Below are 19400 nucleotides of genomic sequence, written 5' to 3'. Positions count from 1 at the left end.
ATCGTGAAGCAGTATTGTACTGAAATCTTCAAATTGGAAAGGCAATTAAAAATGAGCAAGTGCTAAAAATATTGCTTCTGTGCACACCAATACAGAGCAGATATTCATGCTCAAAATAGCCAAATTTTGCTATATTTAAAAAGCTGCCTATCAAACACAGTTCAAGGAGCACATGTTCTGAAAACATTCGATACTAGATCAACATCTATTCTATATGTAGGCCAAATGAAACTGTTCAAAGTGAAGTAGTTTCTTCCGAAAAGTTCAATAAGGTCATATCACGAAACTACCGAATTCCGATACCGATACCACCTCTTGTGCAGGTGATAATGCAGCTACACTGTAGTGGTCTGCATCAACTGACGGAGTGTACATTAAGCTTTCAAATGATGGTTACACTGTGCTGTTTGAACAAGAACAATGCGCAGAATGCTGGCACAAACGTAGCCTAAAATGGAGAATTCATGCTGTCAGAGTGGGGCCCCCGCCTCAACTATGGCGTTAACGCCAATGTAAGAGCACAGACATAATAGACATTCCATACCCTTGCTCGGGGTTACTTTATGTTCGAACTGTATTTTGCACCACCAGTACTGTTACTGAAATTCGCACTACCATAGGGTATACGTCCAGTGAATTTTTTCATCATAAAACTACACAAAAAGTTGACCACAACACTGCTTCGTAGAGAACAAATGTTTATTTATGGGTGTAAAAAAAGTGTTAAAAATGCAGTTGCATCTGCAACCTGACTAGACACTTCCTGCTGAACCACAGCAGTCTTAAAAGGATTGTTCACATTGAAAAAGATGGGGCCATCAGGCAACACTGCACAAGTGATGAAACACATACACATTATGGCTGTTCACACTTTGAAATTCACTTGAATGTGCTCTACACATAAATACAGTTTAAAACAGGGCGAAGATGGTAACTAAAAACAGTGTGGAGAAGATGTTCCACCTAAAAACACTTTTACACATGTAAGCTGAACCCCACCTTTTCTTACCCAAGCTTGGGGGTACTAAACACACACTAAAATGGACACTTTTAAAAAAACTTGCATAACATGGTACGTGCTCCTATGCTGTGGAGGTCAAGAACACATTATTCATATATTCCAGAAGTACGCAGCAGCAGCCCATACAATCAACATGGCTCCCTGAGCAGAGAAAATGTTCAACTTGGAAACGATATAGTAGTTCTTTTAAACACACAGCTGCTTAGCCATTGCAACAAGCAATTTCTTTAGCTTACAATTCCAAACAAATCTTTTCTGTTTGCAACAAAGAGCCTATTTCACGGTCATTAACAGTTGAAATGGTAGCAGAACTAAGGAAAGAGTACTAGGTACAAAAACCAACTTCGAAAAAAGATGTCACTGTTGCATACCACAGTTTGTGAATGCCTAATCAAATTATAGTTTGGCAGTACAAAAATGCACGAGGCTACATGGCATTGTAACAAAAACAGGCGTTTATAAAAGAATTAAAAAGATACTCTTCGTGTTCGGAGCAGCATTTTAGACATTGCCATCATGAAACTGTAACAACTTGAACAGTTCTCTCATACTATGCAACTAATTCACCCAAAACATCATTTCTCCCACAATGGCACAACAGTACAAACCGTTGTGAGAGGAAACGGTGTGACAAACAGCTTGTCTGGCTTCTCAAACGTTACTCAGTCCGCCATCACAACGCTGTAGAAACCTTGGTACAAGAATGGTCAAGTTTACTGAATTGTTAAACCAAGCAATGAAACAAGGAATATAGATTATGGTCCTGATCTCAATGTAGTAGGCAGGCTGGAGCTGCTCAGAGGCTAGCCAAGGCTTGGTGAAGGCTGGCATGCCTGTGCTCTGTGGTACTCTGTACTCTGGGGCATACAAAAAAGTCCCCCACTCAGCTCTTCTGCAAACAACTTGCAAAGATGTCTCGTGCAACACTAATCAGTGAAACAAGAATGCTTTTGCGCCTCCGCTTACATCAATGACGGCTGAGCAGAAGTTATTGGTGATGTACACTGCTGTTTGTGATGCGGAGAAACAACGCTACTTACCTGTGCACAAAATTGAGCACAAAAATTAGTGGCCCCATAGTGGCAAGTTATTTCGTATGGATGGGCAGCAATACGGCCAGCTACTCACTCGACTTCGACCATGCGCCACCACGAATTATTAAGTGGAGCCTGGACTTCCCGTTGGTCATAAGGAGCACTGAAACGGTCAGTCAACACACCACTCTCACAATAGCACGTGCTAGCTACAAACACAGAGACTAGAGTTTGGCCACAAGTTGCCAGCACTGCTGGTATTTAAAATGCTAGTCATGATATTTACAATGCTACTTTAGGTAAAACAAATCCTGTTTGAGGATCACCGAATTACTTATTAACAAACGAAACATAAATACTCAAATAGACAATTCACGAATACTACTCTGTATGATGAGGATGGAACAAGACTGGGATGACTGAATGAGAAGTTAAAAACGGTAAAAAAAATTGCAAGAAAAAATAAAACACAGTTTTGCAAGCAGTATGCTATTAAGAACTGTCTCGTACACACACGCCTATAAGGAATTTTGCTTCAGCACGTGACTGTGACAGTGCTCCGTTAGACAGAAAAAGAAAGTCATTTCTGTGCCCAGAGCTGAAAATTGCAAATGCATACACTGCTGCGGGTCAAGAAAGTCTGCAGCGTCCTGAATGGTGTGAGCAAGTGTGTTTCCCGATGTAATGCTTTTGATGATGATGGGAGAGGATGCAGCAAGTAGTATCAAGGGCCGTTGTTGTGTGCGTTGAAATCGTTTCCTTCTTTGTTCGATTCCCAGCGACAGCTGACACGTACAAACACATGTGCAAAGAGAGGCGGCGCATCAGACGGCAGTCACTGTGAAGGAAGGATCCGACTGCTGCTGAGATGACTCGTCGTCCTCGTTTTTGGCCTCAAATATCTTGAAAAGGGGAAACAAAGACGAGGACATAAGTGACCATGGCAAACAAGAAGAGCATGTGCATGTATTTATGAGATGTTGGCAGCACTTTGAGAGACCGTGCCCTTCATCTGTACAAAACTGACGAGTACATACTGGTCCTCAAAGAGTAGACACAGTTTGCAAAAAAGTAGATCGCCAAGATTTTGTAGAAACAAAATTGCAACAGTGGTTGTACAAAAATTATTGTGGGACGATAAAAAAGAACGAGAAATAAAGTGTCCCTGCCCGTGCAGAGTGGTTGTACAGTTAGAGGTACACTCATTCAGTCCAAAGCTTCTACATAAAAATTAAAAAGTTATCTCTCTCTTGAACAACCACCAAAAATTTTATGAAACGGCCACTTTTTGCATTTTGCACCAACATATAATTTTAATGGCTGAGTACATATTACATGAGGAACATTCAGACTGCAAGAGGAATAACACAGCCTGGACTACTTTCTTTTTCATCCCTAACTGCCATCCCTTCATGGCATGGTTCAGCTGTACACCCAGAAAAACCGGTTACCATTTCTTCCCCTTTGCCATAACCTAAGCTAACCTAATTGACATTGTACTCAGATATGATGCTGCCATTCTTTGATTCATCATCTGAAATGACTAATGCATCACTATCTAGGCGTGAGGTCTGCAACTTACAAACCCCACCCTTTATGTAACACCCAAGTGAGGACTTAGAAGAATAAATAAAGTGAAGTGAACGACCTCCACCATCCATGTTTTTCCCATACTGTAACCGACAGTCACCAAGTCTGGTCGGAAAAACATGGCGGTGCCTCTGCCCTAAGAGTGAAAATGAGAAGGGAGTAACAAGGAGGGCAGAAGGATGAATAATAAATAATAATAATAATAATAATAATAATAATAATTTTCTTTGGGGGAAAGGAAATGGGGCAGTATCTGTCTCATATATCCTTGGACACCTGAACCACGCCGTAAGGGAAGGGATAAAGGAGGGATTGAAAGAAGAAAGGAAGAAAGAGGTGCCGTAGTGGAGGGCTCCGGAATAATTTCGACCACCTGGGGATCTTTAACCTGCACTGACATAGCACGGCAAACGGGCACCTTAGCGTTTTGCCTCCATAAAAACGCAGCCTCCGCGGTCGGGTTCGAAACCGGGAACTCCGGATCAGTAGCCGAGCGCCCCAACCACTGGGCCACCGCGGCGAATCAGAAGGATGGCCCAATGTGCAAAAGACGCTATTATGGGGATATATATAGCTGCCAATGTCTTTTTTAATGGTTTTGTCTGTATCATGCTCACATGACATCCAAGCACAACATTACATGAGGCTGCAATTTCCTCTGGTATGCAATAAAAAGATCGCAAGCATTACCAAAAATGGTCTAAAGAGATGGAAGTTAACGCAGAGACGGCAAAAGGGCTGGATACTGTACAAAAGAGGATCAGCACAGCATCACTGATACACCCCTGGTCTCAGTCGTCATCATCATCATCACCTCCAGCCCACTTACATCCACTACAGGACAAAGGCCTCTCCAAACATTTTCAAATTTTCTTTCTTTTGCATCAACTATGGACACCCTATCCCTAACTTCCTAATTTGATCTCTCTGCCTGACATTCAGCCACGCCCGGGTTCCTTTTCGTACCCTTTAAACCCACTCTGTTACCCCAAGAGACCACCGCTTATCGTTTTGCTGCATTACACGTAACACCCAACATTAGTTCCTCCCTCTCGGTTTCTGCTAGGATATCCTGGACTCTAGTTTGTTCTCTAATTCATGTTGGTACTCCTCCTGTTTCCCGTATACAGTCGAACCCACTTATAACGATACCGGTTTTAACAATATATCGGCTACAACAATGAAAAGCTGCTGCACCGTCAACTTTTGTATGTTTTCTATGGTAAAATAACCCACTTACTACAATTCCCCCATGCCGCATTATCGGTTATAACAATGAAGTCTGGCTCCTGAGCGCTCGTGCCAAATGGTAGCGGAATGTGAAATCCTTGAAAAGAAAAAAAAAGGAATTCCAGCCGCTGTACTCTCCCCGCAGCGCGTTCATACAATAGAACCTGTTTTCCGGCCTTCTCCGCATCGCCAGCCTCGCGCGCCTCACTCCCGCTGCCCTTCCACCCCTCCGAACACAAATGGGTTGCGCCCATAGCTCTATGCCAATTGCCACCCTCCAAAACACGAATAGACCTCGCCAACACGCCGACAGCACTGATCTGCTTCCTCACCCCTCATTCTGCACAGTTCTGCCAACGGATTCGGTTGTTTGTTTAGTTGACTGCGTCGCAGTCGTTCCTGGTTTCTCCGTCTCGTTTGAATCGCTTTGAAACGGAAGATGGCTGATCAGCCTACTTATTATCAGACGACATTGCCGGTGAAAAGAAACCACACGGCTAGGACTACAAAGACGGTAAGAAGATGTGTGACTTGGTTAAGAAGTACGCACTATCGCAACCGACGGTGTCGACGATCATCCGCTCTGCTGAGAAGTTCGACAAAGAAAAATGCTCTCTTGACAGTGGGTGCAAACGTGCTGGCAAGGTGCCTATGAGGAGGTGGAGGAGGCCCTCTACAAGTGGTTTCTTGGTGCCCATGCCCAGAACTTGCCTATCACCGTGCCGATTTTGGCCACAAAGTCGAAGCAGTTTGCCCTGCTGATTAACAATGTGGACTTCCAGCCAGGTGGCGGCTGGATACAGCGCTTAAAAGAGAGGCCGTGGAGAAGGATGTCGGCAAGCTTCGCGCGAGGCAAGCAAGGCTGACGGACACGGGGTTTTCTCGTGCAAGCCAGTGAGAAGTATGTTGCAAGAAGGTTGTGGCGATTTCACCCCAGCGTTTCTTTGGGATTTCTCAAGCTGAGAGGCAGCTGAAGCAACCTTCTCGCATTTTTTACAAGGCCCCCTTTGGGGCCACCAAAACGATGCCTCAGCGTAGCTCGCATGTCGCTTGCCGTCCGTGACCCCTCTTTGCAGTTGTTATGCTTTTTTTCGTGCAACCCGTTTATAACAATTATCGGTTATAACAATGAAATTTTTGTGGCACTTGAATATTGTTATAAGTAGACTCGACTGTAGTTACAGGTATCATTTTGCTTTCCATCTTACCTTGTAGGTGAAACATGGTCACAAACACATACACACCATAGGAGCAGCCAACTCACCTGTGATCGAGAGCCATGCGGAGACTCCTCCAATCTGGGCAGATCCAGTGCAGGGTTCCCCTGGGCTAGCAAACCCTCAGACTCGTCGCGACCCATCACTGTCGCCAGGACCGTTGGGCCTGCTGTAAGGAGAAGGACGTTCACTGGTAAGCCCCGTACTTGCCTTGCCATTTGGTGCAACCCAAGCCCTAGCCAAATCTCCCTCAAATACCGTACTTACTTGCGTAATTTGCACATTTATTTTTTTTCTTTACATTAAGGCTTCAAGAAACCAGTGCAAATTACGCGGAGATTTCACAAAGACGGCCTAGATAACTCTGCAAAGGTCATAACATGCAATAAATACCGTATATTGCTGCCTACACGTTGACTACGCAGACTAGTTCCATCCACCACATGGCGTCTGCACTGTGATAACAAGGGCGAGGGCGCCAACTGAGGGGCCTCACATCTGACAGGCCTTTGCACAAGAGCCCTGTTAGCGTGAAACAAGCCCTTGAGATATTTAAGGGATACCAAGAACAAACTGCAGGCGGCTGATATCAATGATTACATTGCGTTCTAATGACAAGTGTAGGGGAATGCTTACACTGAAAATGGAGTTTTATATGAGCCAAAAAGAGACAAAAAAGAAATGAAAGAGCGGTGTCGTTGCCACACGCTGCATGACAAATTAACTGCAATATGACGTTGAGTGCATTTGAGTGCGCAGATCCCTGAGGCCAAACTTCGTCGCAAGCCATTTCCCACTGGCAATCACAGAATCTTCTCAGTGTCCCTACAGAATGAGCAGAGGTCGACGAAAGCGCACCTTTGCCGGAATTGGTCCTGGCCTGCAGAGTGGGCGAGGGCGCCTGCTGAGGGAATAGAGAGTTAAGAGAACAGGTGAACCAATGATTCTCATCTTTTACGCCACACCTAGTCAATATTTTTGTGCAACACGCTTATTAGCCCTTTTTTTTTTGCACAAGACATAGCCTGACATTATATTCAGGTCGGAAACCAAAACCACGCAAACGCAGCTTTTTTTTGTTAATCAAATAATAAGAATGACCAACATGAACCAAGGGTGCTTCAAAGGAAGAGAAATACGATGTCACCTTGTGTACCTCACCACACGAAGGTTCACGTACCTTCTCTCGGGCTGCCACCACATAGAGGAAGAACACCAGCAGACCCTGTGAAAATGGAAGAACACCAATCACATCTGAGCAAAGCGGAAGTTTAAGGTACTTCGTAGAAGCCCCATAATGCCATGATCATAAACCAAGAGAGTGTTAATGCAAAAGGAATGTACTGTTGCGAAAAATGTCTACCGCTTTGCTACCAAAGCGGTATCGACAAAATGCATATTCGTATCATCATGCTGCTACTTTTCATGACAGTTCAACAACGTTCACCACGAAAAGGTAAGTTTTATAGACAAACCATACAAAAACTGAGTCATAATGCAGTGAAAATAACTTTGGGCCATCTGCTAATACGTCCCACTTGCAAAATACCATCCAAGCCTCTTCTATCTCCTACTCTTTATAGTCGCACAAATAACATCCCTAATTGGCCAGTATACATGCACGTAGTAGGTGATCAGTTTTCTGATAATGAATAATCAGCTTACCCGACAAGCTTTTGTTGCATCAGAAAGAATTGATTTGCCAACCTCAATCACATGAAGTAGAGTTTTAATACTTTGGTATTAAAGTCTAATATATAGAGCATCACATACAAAAAGGAAGGAAACACCCATTCAGCCCCTGGTTATGACATGGGAGAATGCTCAAGAGCCCGTCTGTGCAATTATTGTTCAACTACAATAATCAAGAGAGCATCAACAGCTCTTAAACCAGTAACAGAGGCCACAATTGGGTCCCGGCATGTATTAATGGGAATCTCGCAAGATGTAGTATTCTATGCTCAGGTGGATGCATCTGAGTAATTACTCCCTTAAAAGAGTCTATATTTTCGGCCAAGTAGTTGCGTTCTGTCTTTTCTCGTCTCTGTAAGCAACCTGGTCAGAAAAGATGAGCAGCACTAGTCCAGCCAGACTTGAGCTGGCAGTACTGACCAGAAGGCCTAGACTAGCGGCAAGCAGGTAGGAGCGCAGGAGAGAGCCCCCCATGTTGACGTAGAGGATGCTTGTCAGTGACACCGCCAGCAGCCCCACCAGCACAAGCATGGAGCCCACCAGGAGGGTTGACCTGTGGTGGTGGCAAGTTGGTTATGAGAGATGCTGTAGTGGAGAGGTCTGGATTAAATCTGAACCACCTGGTGTTTTCTAACATATGCACTAGCAATGCACAGCACATGTGAGTTTTTGCATTTCACCTCTATCAAAAATCCAGATGTGGGTACCGGGATTCGACCCTGCCACATTGGACTCAGCAGCCGAATATCTCAGGCACTCAGCCATGAAGGTGAACCAATACAGAGGATTCAACCCTTGTTAATCACATTTACAAGCTTCACTGCTATTTCACAGTTTTTCTCTTTCATATGTTCTCCCCACTAAAGATACATACAACATAACAAGAAAAGTTTTCTGAGTTCGGCATGTTTCTGTTCATTGCCTGTTACCACACCACTGGTAACTTCCAATAAAACCACAGTTTATTCCAAATAGATCTTACACACAAAGAGTCCAATCGTTAGTCTACGCACAGAGTGCTTGCTAGTCAACAAGACAGCATGTGAAGTATCATGTGAGGGTGACCAAAAAGAGCATTGTACAATCAAAACACTTAACAGTTTTCTAAATATCGAATGCAAAAGAAAGGCCATGTTTCATACACCGAGACAACTCAAAAGCAGACACCCTAAGACTCACAACTGGGGGTCGTTCTCCCCCTTATTGGCCTCTTGAAAATACAAAATCATTAAAGCAAAAGGAAGCAATAACTGCTACAGGCATTTCACCTGCCCCCTGGGCAAGGAGCTAACAGCAATAGCTGCACTGTATCCTCCCCCTATTATAACGCCCATTCTAAAACCAGTGCAGTAGATTATTGATTATATATGAACATGGTTGACACAAATTTTGGGATGATAAAGATTATCAGAATTCCCCGGCCGAAGTGCACTGTGTACTCTGAGACCAATACAGATTATACGGACGCACGGGCTGCCACTGCACCCTCGAGCACAGAGCGCTGCCCGTACACTGCCGACACCCGGAATTGCCAGTCGTGAGGTACACACCGCAAGCATTAAGCGGTGGCACACTGTCCGCACAAAACCAACATCGCGATCGTCAGTCGTGCTGTATACACCACAAGTAGAAAGCTTTGCCACGTGGCCGTAAATAAATCCCATCAGTTGTAAACAAATCCGCATGAATGTATTTCCCACACTTCTCCTAACTTAGGTTGTTCATTTTGGATGACAAATTTTTTCGTGACCCAGTGATACCCATATCATCGAGATGTTACCTAGTGGGTAACGCCTGCCAGAATCGTGTGACCATATCCTCAACGACTACCGTTACCTGGCCCAACAAGAGAATGGCCTCATTTAATTAATCTTATTTATTTAATGTACCCACATCAATCAAAGGCATTATTGTGGAGGGGCTAAGTCACATCATCAGCACAGAAATATTTCATGAACACAAAAAGCAGAACATACAGTAAACGAAAGATAAAGGCGCATTAACAACACAAGTGGCACATATAAATAAACCCTAACAAACTTTCATTTCAGGCTACATTTTTCTATGCATTACGCGTCCACGAAACCAACTAGGAGAACAGTAAATATCAAATGGGCACAACAGTTTGTAAAGTAGCGTGGCTCACCTCAAGAACAACTCTAATCTGCCTGCCTTGAGAGTAACCCTTACTGGCCTACCTTGAGAATAACCTTCATTGGCCCACTATAATAACCACCTCACTGGTTCACTTAGTACCTCACTGGCCCAAAACCGAAGAACTCAGTTTTCAATTACAGCATGCAACAGCCACAGCAATGGCATTTAAATGAAAGAAAGAATCCCCTATATAGTGCTCACTGCAAGACTAGAGCTGCCCCTAGGCCGCGCTTACCGACTGGTTGGAGCTTGCTTCTTGGATATGCCCATCAGCCGCTGCCGCCGCAGCTCTCCGCGCACGGTCAGGAAGAGCAAGAAGTGAAGCTGAAAAAGGAGTTGGTGAAGTTTGCATGTAACTGAAAGTATGGCACATCAAGCCGTGAAGTGCCTATGCAAACACATCCACTGCTTTTGCGGAGCATGAAAGTAGAGGCATAGACTTGCCAGATGTTGAACTTTGTCCCATCATAGTGAACTCAGTTATATATACTACAGAAGTTATTGCTTAGTAGTCTTGCTTTGCATTCGTTCAAACCAGCTTACATTTAATCCGGCACGAGATACCTCTTGGATGATGATTATGTTCACAGAATTATTAGTTTCAGCTACTCTTTGCCTCCCAGAAGTTGTTGGAGGCTGAAACTGGTTGCCTGAAAAGTCCGTTTAAATCATAAACAATGGTAAATCTTTCCTACTTTGTTTTCATGGCCATCTGTTGATGCTATCTTGAATTTCTTTGAACTGCATGTTACCTATGTTTTGATTTTGTTTTTCATTGCTTATTTGAGTGTGAAATGAGCATGGCGTACCTTAACCTCCTTTTAACTGCCCCCTCAAGATAATGCCCTCTAGGAAATGTAGGTACCCAGTGAACAAATAAATTACGGACTGTTCAGAGCGCCTGTTGTCAGTTATCTCTGTTTCTGGACAAGGTATGTAATCAGTTCTAACACGTAGTCTAGACTTCAAATGGATCATTGCACTCTGTGGTCTTCACGTTTAAGCAAGTACACACTGATAAATTATCTTTTCAGCATTTATAGGTGGTGCCACAAGAAATTAAAAACATTCGAACTTTTCAAAGGTGGCCTCCCTTCGAATCTTTGTTCACATGAAAGCTGCCACAGCCATTTTCGGGCCCACCTCTAAAGCATGAAGATAGCAAACAGATATGGTGTTACAGCCTTCATGATTACGGCACAGGAAATATATAAAGAGAATAACAAAGTTAGCACTGTAGAATGCAGTATCTATAACTGTTTATTTTGCAAACATTTTGCTGATCTGCTTTCTATGAAATGTTTGTATATAATGCACTGTAGACTGTGCACAGTATTGACTGAAGCATTACAAGGTCATCACAGAACGACCAGCTGCACACTTGCAACAATACAAGAAGTGCATCTTTTTTCTTTTTTCCTACAGCGATAGCTGTTAATCGCACCAGACCCTGAATTTGCAATGTTGGTGTAGACATCTGCATGGCAAAAAAAGTGCAAGGGGATAGGAGAGTGGCATGTAGTATGTGGGCTTTAATGTCCCACAGTTGTAAGTGGGGTATGGGAAGCACTGTAGAGGAGAGCTCAGGATCAATTTATACCACCTAAGTTTAACGATTTCTGGTATCGCAAAGCAGACATGTGTTTTTGCATTTCGCCTTTATAGAAATGTGGCCACCGCATAAGGAGGGGAGGGGGGGGGGGGGGGGGGTGTAGGAGGTGTGCTACATGTGTGATGTTCCTTCTTCTTACTGACACTGTTTTTGCTGCACATGTAACACAATGCAACAGCTGTTGCTGGGTTCTAGCATTACACAGCATAGCATAGTAGTGTCTTTGCCATCTTTTCACACTGTTTCTTCAAGACAAGCCCAAGCCAGAATCTAAATCAAGCCCTGCAAGAGTGGCCTGCCTACTCACAGCCGTGATGATGGCAAGGGAGGCCACGTAGGCACAGAAGTAGTTGGACAAGTGCCCCGTGGGTGTACGCAGCGTCAGCCACCAGCTCTCGAGGCGAAAGCCCTCCAGCACCTGCGCCGCCAGGTTGGCTCCCACCACGATCACTGGCACAGCTGCAGGGAGGCACAAGGAGAAACACGTATACAATAGCGCCTCTCTAATATGAACCTCATTAACATGAATGAATGAAAATATGGACAATCATTCTAGGGACCAAATTTTTTCAGTGCATTTATGTCTCGTTGATATGAAATATCGCTCTCCGGACAGTGGATAGGGTGAAAATACAAAAAGGCTATTGGAGCCCATGTATTCAAACGCGATAGCGTTAAGACTTTTTGTTTGACGCGAACCCCAGTGACTGGTTTGGTTCATGGGGGTTTAATGTCCCAAAGCGATTCAGGCTATGAGGCACACTGTAGTGAAGGACTCCGGAAATTTCGACCACCTGGGGTTGTTTAACATACACTGACATCGCACAGCACATGGGCATCTAAAATTTCGCCTCCATCAAAATTCGACCGCCGCGGCCGGGATCGAACCCGCGTCTTTCGGGCCAGCAGCCGAGCGCCATAACCACTCGGCCACCGCGGCGGCTAACGAAAGAGACTGTGTCATCACAACTATTGTAGTGAATTATGTTTGGTGTTACCGCCAGGGGTGACATGGTGGTTTGTGGGGTCTGACGTAACAATCACACAATACAGCAGTGATGATGACACTACACAATTCGTCATTAGTGTAAATGGTCGTGATATCATTCCATCACCATTATGTAGTGCTGTTGACGAAAAAAGCAACTGCCCTGGAAAGAAAAATGATTGAGCTGGGACTCATTGCCCCATGGGACGTGATCTGAGCACGCTATCCCGTGACCACTGAAGAAGGAACATTCATCGTCTTGGCTAAAGGCCTTGCGTGTGCCTTGAGGTAAAGAAGAAAAGAGAATTTAAAAATAAAAACAATAATAAAAATTTCCATGTCTACGAAGAGGACCTCAGGCCGCTGAAGGGACCCATTAGTGCTATCATGTCCCCCGAATTTTTTGACGCGTTAATATGGACGGATCTGAGAGCAAACTTCGAGTGCCCCAGACAGATAATTCTTCGCCTATATTTTCAGAGCAGGACACCAGCGAAAGCACAAATGCCAGTGCGAAGAATATAAATTTGTGGTTTCATGCTATGCATGGCCAACGTGGCTGGTCGACACGCATCATCGTCTATCACATTGCAAGGACGCCTGTGAAGAAAACGATGAGAACCGATCGAGTACAAATATGTACTAGCGGTTCGTGGGATGTGGCAAATTGTACAATGAAATACAAACACAGAAGAGAACTCAAGGACAGACAACTCAGGCACATCAGAATCAAGGAAAAAAGTAAACAAGAAGGAAATACAGCAAAGAACTGGCAACAGGAAGGAAATGTGGTTGAGGCACAGACATGAAGTTAAAAGACCACTGTGGAAAAATTGATATTGGCCTGTACTGAGTAGTAATACTATTTCCCGGTGGTAAAAACATTACCTTTACTGAAAATAGAGCAGGAAACGAAGCTAGAAAAGGTTTAAAAAAAAATGAAATGCAGTTATCGCCACCACTGTTTCCACAAGCAAACTCAGGTGTACTGAAATGATTCTCTTCATGCAGATCCCCAAGCCTAGGCTGCACTATAATTTGCTTACGAATGGTGATCACAGTCCTTTTTGATCATGATGTCACGAGTTAGAATCAACCGGCAGGAAAAAAAAAAATGCTCTACAGTTAAATTGAATTTACTAACCAATAAACATAGCCACAAAAAGCTGCTGAATAGATCTTGAGAACAAAAAGTGATGTTTTCCACAATGTCCATTTAATACTTTGCATTACACTAGCCAGTGTGCTGCAAGATTGGCTTAGCCGGCCAAGTGAATGATGTGGTGGGGTTTTGACGCGGGAAATGGACCCTCGGGTTTAAATGGCTCACCCCATCCGAGGGCAGCCACCTTAAAGGCGGCGTGGTGCACGGTGCGTGCGTCCACCAGCTGCACGTAGAGCACGAGCGCCACGCACAGCTGCAGGCAACAGGCGGCCAGCAAGCACAGCTGCAGGACGGAGACGGCGTACGGGTACATCCGGGGAGACAGCCGCCCTTGCACCCCTTGGAACAGGGTGGCGCACGCACCACACAGGGCCAGGCACACCTGGGCGTGCAGGGTGGCCAGGCCGCAGCACGACCCCTGGCTGCAGTGAGCGAACACACGGAGGAAGTACGAGGTTTCTAAGCACGCTGACGGGTGCACAAACTGGACTTCATGAGCCAGTTCAGAAGAATGTGCGGACAGCTGAGACCAATGGCCATAAATCCAATGAGAATACTATTAATAATAATATGAACGGCTACAAGGCATGGAAAGGCATAAAGGCATAGTAAAGGAAAAGGAAGAAACAAGTCACCAAAGGGAATCAGTTTCAACTCATTAGGGCTCCTTAGTTCCAATTTAATGAGACTAAAGCACTGGGAGCTTTAGGGGGACAAAGAAAAGAAAAAAAAAGCAGATAATGAGTGGCATTTCTGCTCTGCTCTCTCTTCTGTCCATTTAGGGCCATTTTTTTCTACTGCATCTACTTTCATCACTTTCAACTGCTCGTGACATCATACTCGGTAAACAGAAAAAGAGAATACACTTTATATTATGCAGCTTTTGTGTCAGCCACTAAGTTCATAGCAGGCTTGCCACACGCGACTCAGCTGGTCTTGCAGCTAGGTTCGAGGCAAGCCAGGCACTCCATGAAGTAAGGGTGGGTAACGTTAATGTAAACTTGGCAGCCTTTTACACACATAAGAGGAAATACATGTCAGTGATGAATTGATCGACAATGAGTGAGATACATTTTTTTTCTCCCCTGCCCTTATACAATTGACAAGACTTGTGAAGATGCTGGAATTTGAAGAATGCTAGCAAGCACACAAACGCACTTGAAGAACTGTACAAGCAGTGTCCGTGACGCCACAACATGCAGTGTTGATCACCTGCGAAATTGGCGGCAGCAACGGACCGCCACCACAGCCAGGGTGAGAAGCACCAACACCAGGCACACACCACAGCCCAGACCAGCCACCACATCCGCTACTTGACCTTCCTCCTCCAGGGGCTGGAACAGTGGCAAATCCAGACATTAAATTCAACATGCCAAAGTTATTTTAAAACCGGTGCCGGAAGGCGGAAGCAATAGTGAATCGGCAGAAAGATTAAATAACAACCACTCGGCCTGTCTTAAGTGTTCTCTATAAAAGAACAAATTATGCACATAATAATAATAATAATAATAATTGGTTTTTGGGGGGGAAAGGAAATGGCGCAGTATCTGTTTCATATATCATTGGACACCTGAACCGCGCCGTAAGGGATGGGTAAAGGAGGGAGTGAAAGAAGAAAGGAAGAGAGAGGTGCCGTAGTGGAAGGCTCCGGAATAATTTCGACCACCTGGGGATCTTTAACGTGCACTGACATCGCACAGCACACGGGCGCCTTAGCGTTTTTCCTCCATAAAAACGCAGCCTAACTAGTATTCAAATGCGCTTATCTCCTGTATGACAATTCACAGTGGTAACGACTGTTAATTTATTTCGCTTCACTGTGGCAGCAAACTACGAATAGCAAGTAGGGTTGTTTTATTTATTTTCTTTATTAGTTTTCAGGATGCGTTCTTCGTTCTCATCATTAACAGGATTAGTGCAAGGTGCCTTCTCTGTGGGAAATGCACCCACATAACGACATGATCGTGGCGTTGATTGGCCAGACACTTGGTTCATTTATGGCCTGTGTTTTCACATCTAGAGGGGGATTTCATTCCTCTATGCTAATATTGGCTCCTCAACAGTGTTTCAATGAGTGCACATGCATGCAATGCTTAAGCAGCTGCCGATCCTAGCTGTATTCTAAAGCTCTGAAATGTTGACTCGGCCCGTTCGAAGAGCAATTTTTTTTCCTTTTTGCCAGGGAAAAGAGTGTCAAAACGCTGTGCGTACCTTTGGCTCTTCACCCACCAGCAGTGCATAAGTGCCCGGCCGGTCACAAGAACACCAGGTGTAGCTCTTGTTGTTCACTGGCGTCTCTGCCTGACACCCGTCAAGCAGGAAGTGGACTCTGCTGAAAGCACAACACCATGCATATGTGTACCAATGCAGTATGCCAGGATATCGTAGAACCGGTCAACCTGTACTCCGCCATGAGCATAGGACCGGCCCGAAACTGCACCAACACGTAATTGGCTTTAAAGGAGTATAGACACCTAATTTTGGTGGCATATTTTCTGCTTTGCAGTGATTCGTAAGATATTACTATACATGGATCATATTTGCCTACAACTCCAAAATAATTTATAATCGATGTTTTCTGTCAACAGTGGTTTCAACAGCTGAACGATGGTTGTGCTGTCAAAGTTGCATATAGGTCACACGAGGCATGAAAAACCTGCGATATAATTGCTGCTTTGTCATTTTAATTCACTACAATGCTAGAGCCCGCCTGTCTCAAGAGCCTGAATGACAATAAATGAAGAAACAGCAATTATATTGCAGTTTTTTCCAGCCTCACAGAACCTATACGGAACCTTGATGTCGCAGAGCTGTTGAAACCGAAACCAAAACAGTGTGACAAAGAAATTTGATTATAAAGTATTTAGTGGTCATAGGTGAATACCACATGGTAATCCATGTATACTAATGCCTTACGCATAACAAAAAAAAGACAAATAAACACAATCCAAAAATTAGGTGTCTATATTCCTTTAAAACTACACCAACATTACGCTGAAATGTTTATGTAAGATTTGATTAAACTGGAAACAAATGAAAAAGGTTTTGAGGATGCTTGCTATTGAAACAGGCAGACTGTCAATCGACTGACAATATGTGCAAAGCCACCTCACCCATTCGTCCTGCAAAATGACAGCAAATGTTTCGGGGTCATCGAGAATAACTACCCTATTTCCTAGCCCAACAAACGAATCCACCATTTTTTAGCTGTCAATATAAATTTTTGCTAGTATAGCTGACCCTTGTTAATTTGAAGACAGTTGTAATTCAAACATGCAGTTTATTCAAACTGGGGTATGTTATAACCACTCTATCTAATTTAAACTTATTATTGATCGCCAGATATTACCTTATGTAATGAACACAACCTCTAATTTTTCATTATCTTTTGGGGCAAAAAAGTGCATTTCTTGTGCAAGCAAATATGGCGAAGCATTAGTACAAAGTGAGGTGTATTAAAACACAGTTAAAAAGCAAGCTTGGACAGAAGGAAAGCCATGCTGAAGAGAAATACAGCAAATCACCTGTGCGAAAAGTCCGCTATGCCACACACGATCTCTTGGTTGGCTTGCTGAAAAAGAAACAAACGTGCACTCTGATTATGTCCCAAACTGATGACAAGAAACACTTAATGTGCAACCCTGCATGAATACCAAACAATTCGCATACTCTTTATTGGGAGACGGGAGGGTAGCCATGATTCATGCAAGCCACATACGGCAACTAGCCCACATACATGTCTCGTACATAGAGAGCACATTCACTAACTAGTAAAACAAACTAAACAGCCTGAAATAACAAACAGCACATCCTTGACCATAGCCATATATAGTTTGGAAATAAAACAGAACTTGTTGGACAAAATTAACCACCACTGCAATTTACCAGTACAAACTACACCTCAGTTTTTGTCATTCCAGACTTGGCTCAAAAAGGCATAGAAAAACTGCACGGATGCATAATTAAACTTGAAAACTCAATTTCTGCATTCACATTACCAATCCTAGGTTGTCGTTTTTTTTTCCACTCGTGAATGCCTTGTACCAAGCGGCAATTGAAGCTGGCTACAAAAAAATCCAAAAGGAAATTTTGACGAGCTAGTTGGTGCATGATGTTCAGAGGGAAACCGTGGTAAAAACAAGGAAAAGACAAGACTACACTGGTGCTGAAATAACAACTAAGGTTTATCGTCAGACAAAGAGGGAATTTATATGTCACACCGAGAAAACAAAGAGCACGAGTCGAGCTACTATCAATCTAACACATGGCACAAATGGCATTTTTAATGTGGCAAAATACGTGCACCAGCAAAGTTGTAACTGATATGTGTCATCAAAAAGAAACAAGAAATGCTCGCTTGTCATGTTGCACAATAACAGCTGTTAATTGTGCAACACGACAAGGCTAGCAAACAATGACCAAAGTTGGACAAGATCAAAACATGAAAATGGTCATCAAAGTACACAAGTTTTTTTTTTTTTTTTTGTGTGTGCAGTGTAATCAAAGAGCTACTGACCAAACCTAAGCTTGTCAAAACTTGTGCATGCATAATACCTCGCTGATCTCATGTGTACGCTTTTCTTTGTAGGTTTTCAATATGCTGCACCAGCTAAAGGCAGGACTGCATTGTTTACAATAAACTCACTTGTTAGTTCAGCGCCTGCACAGTCATGCCTCATCCTTAATTGTTTCGACCACTGTTTCCATCTCTTAACAACAAAAGAATGAATGAGACCAAAGATGACCACCTGTTCCTCCTTCATACGTGTAAACTCACTGTATTCCACACCTCTAATCCAAATTTTCAAGCAAGAAATGCTCATCATGGCACTGCATCTGTTTTAGATGAAGTTGCCAAGGAGTATCACAGAAATCTTGCTCACATCATGTCTACAAAATGGCCTGCTCTGCGCGGCTGGAAACTACACAATGGCTGGCGAATATGCAACAAAAAAAAGAAACCTTCCTGATAAAGGTGCTGATGCAAAACTTGCAGGTCATGTATATATAATAGAGCCAACATGTGGATCACCAATATAGCTTTCTCAGTGCCGAGGACACTGATATGGCTCAACAGGATTCCAAAGATTAAGACAGCAGGGACAGTGCACTAAAATCACTACCTTGTTCAATGGCAAAGAAAATTACAACGGTGGTGATGATAACAGTAAAGCAAGTGATATTATCAAAGAGGGAAAAAAATGAGGAAACTTTACGCTAAAACAGTGCTGTAATGTAAGGGACAGACACAGAATCGAAACTGCCCAAGTTCTTAACGGTCTTTTAATACTATGAAAAGGAATCATCTAGCCCATTCATCAGCCCTCGGAAAAGTGCAGCAAAAAGAGTGTAAAGTACTCCAGTGTGGAAATGACAATCGATGAAATAATCAAGCATAGCATTTCATGTTCAGCACTGAATGAAATGTTGCAACCCTGGAAACGCCATCCCTCCTGACTAAAGGCAAGAAGCAGGCCAATAGGTACTATCAAGTGGTTTATTTAGCAGACGCTGCAGTAATTACAGCTGTACAGCCCACAGCCCTGCAGACTTATAGTAGAATCTCGACGATATGAATCTCAAGGGGTCGTGAAATACATATATGTATACATATCATCCAAAATTTCGCATCATCCAAAACAAAAACAAAAAAAACATGCAGAAGCGTGGGAAATGCATTCACACTGATCTTGT

The 19400-nt window shown here is 43.6% G+C and overlaps 1 protein-coding gene across 6 annotated transcripts in view; it reads right to left on the bottom strand.

The window, feature by feature from the left end:
• Window positions 1-685: 685 nt before the first annotated feature.
• The window catches only part of LOC144107686 (uncharacterized), a 54126-nt gene continuing 35411 nt past the window's right edge, over window positions 686-19400 (bottom strand). For 2 of the 6 annotated variants that reach the window (XM_077640811.1, XM_077640812.1), the window contains 11 exons: window positions 17231-17277; window positions 15918-16035; window positions 14919-15040; window positions 13872-14128; window positions 11861-12012; window positions 10177-10265; window positions 8205-8337; window positions 7273-7317; window positions 6951-6996; window positions 6140-6261; window positions 686-2957 (listed from right to left, as the gene is read on the bottom strand). In XM_077640811.1, the coding sequence (XP_077496937.1) occupies window positions 2880-2957; window positions 6140-6261; window positions 6951-6996; window positions 7273-7317; window positions 8205-8337; window positions 10177-10265; window positions 11861-12012; window positions 13872-14128; window positions 14919-15040; window positions 15918-16035; window positions 17231-17277 (1209 nt within the window). In that variant the 3' untranslated portion in view covers window positions 686-2879. Of the gene's footprint in view, window positions 2958-6139; window positions 6262-6548; window positions 6997-7272; window positions 7318-8204; window positions 8338-10176; window positions 10266-11860; window positions 12013-13871; window positions 14129-14918; window positions 15041-15917; window positions 16039-17230; window positions 17278-19400 lie in introns of those variants that run through there. The other 4 variants (XM_077640810.1, XM_077640807.1, XM_077640809.1 and 1 more) reach the window with 4 other exon arrangements.

The sequence above is a fragment of the Amblyomma americanum genome, chromosome 10 (assembly GCF_052857255.1).
Source record: "Amblyomma americanum isolate KBUSLIRL-KWMA chromosome 10, ASM5285725v1, whole genome shotgun sequence".
NCBI lineage: Eukaryota > Metazoa > Arthropoda > Arachnida > Ixodida > Ixodidae > Amblyomma > Amblyomma americanum.
The sequence above is the reverse complement of the archived record's forward strand: the minus strand, read 5'-3'. Positions and strand labels throughout refer to the sequence as shown.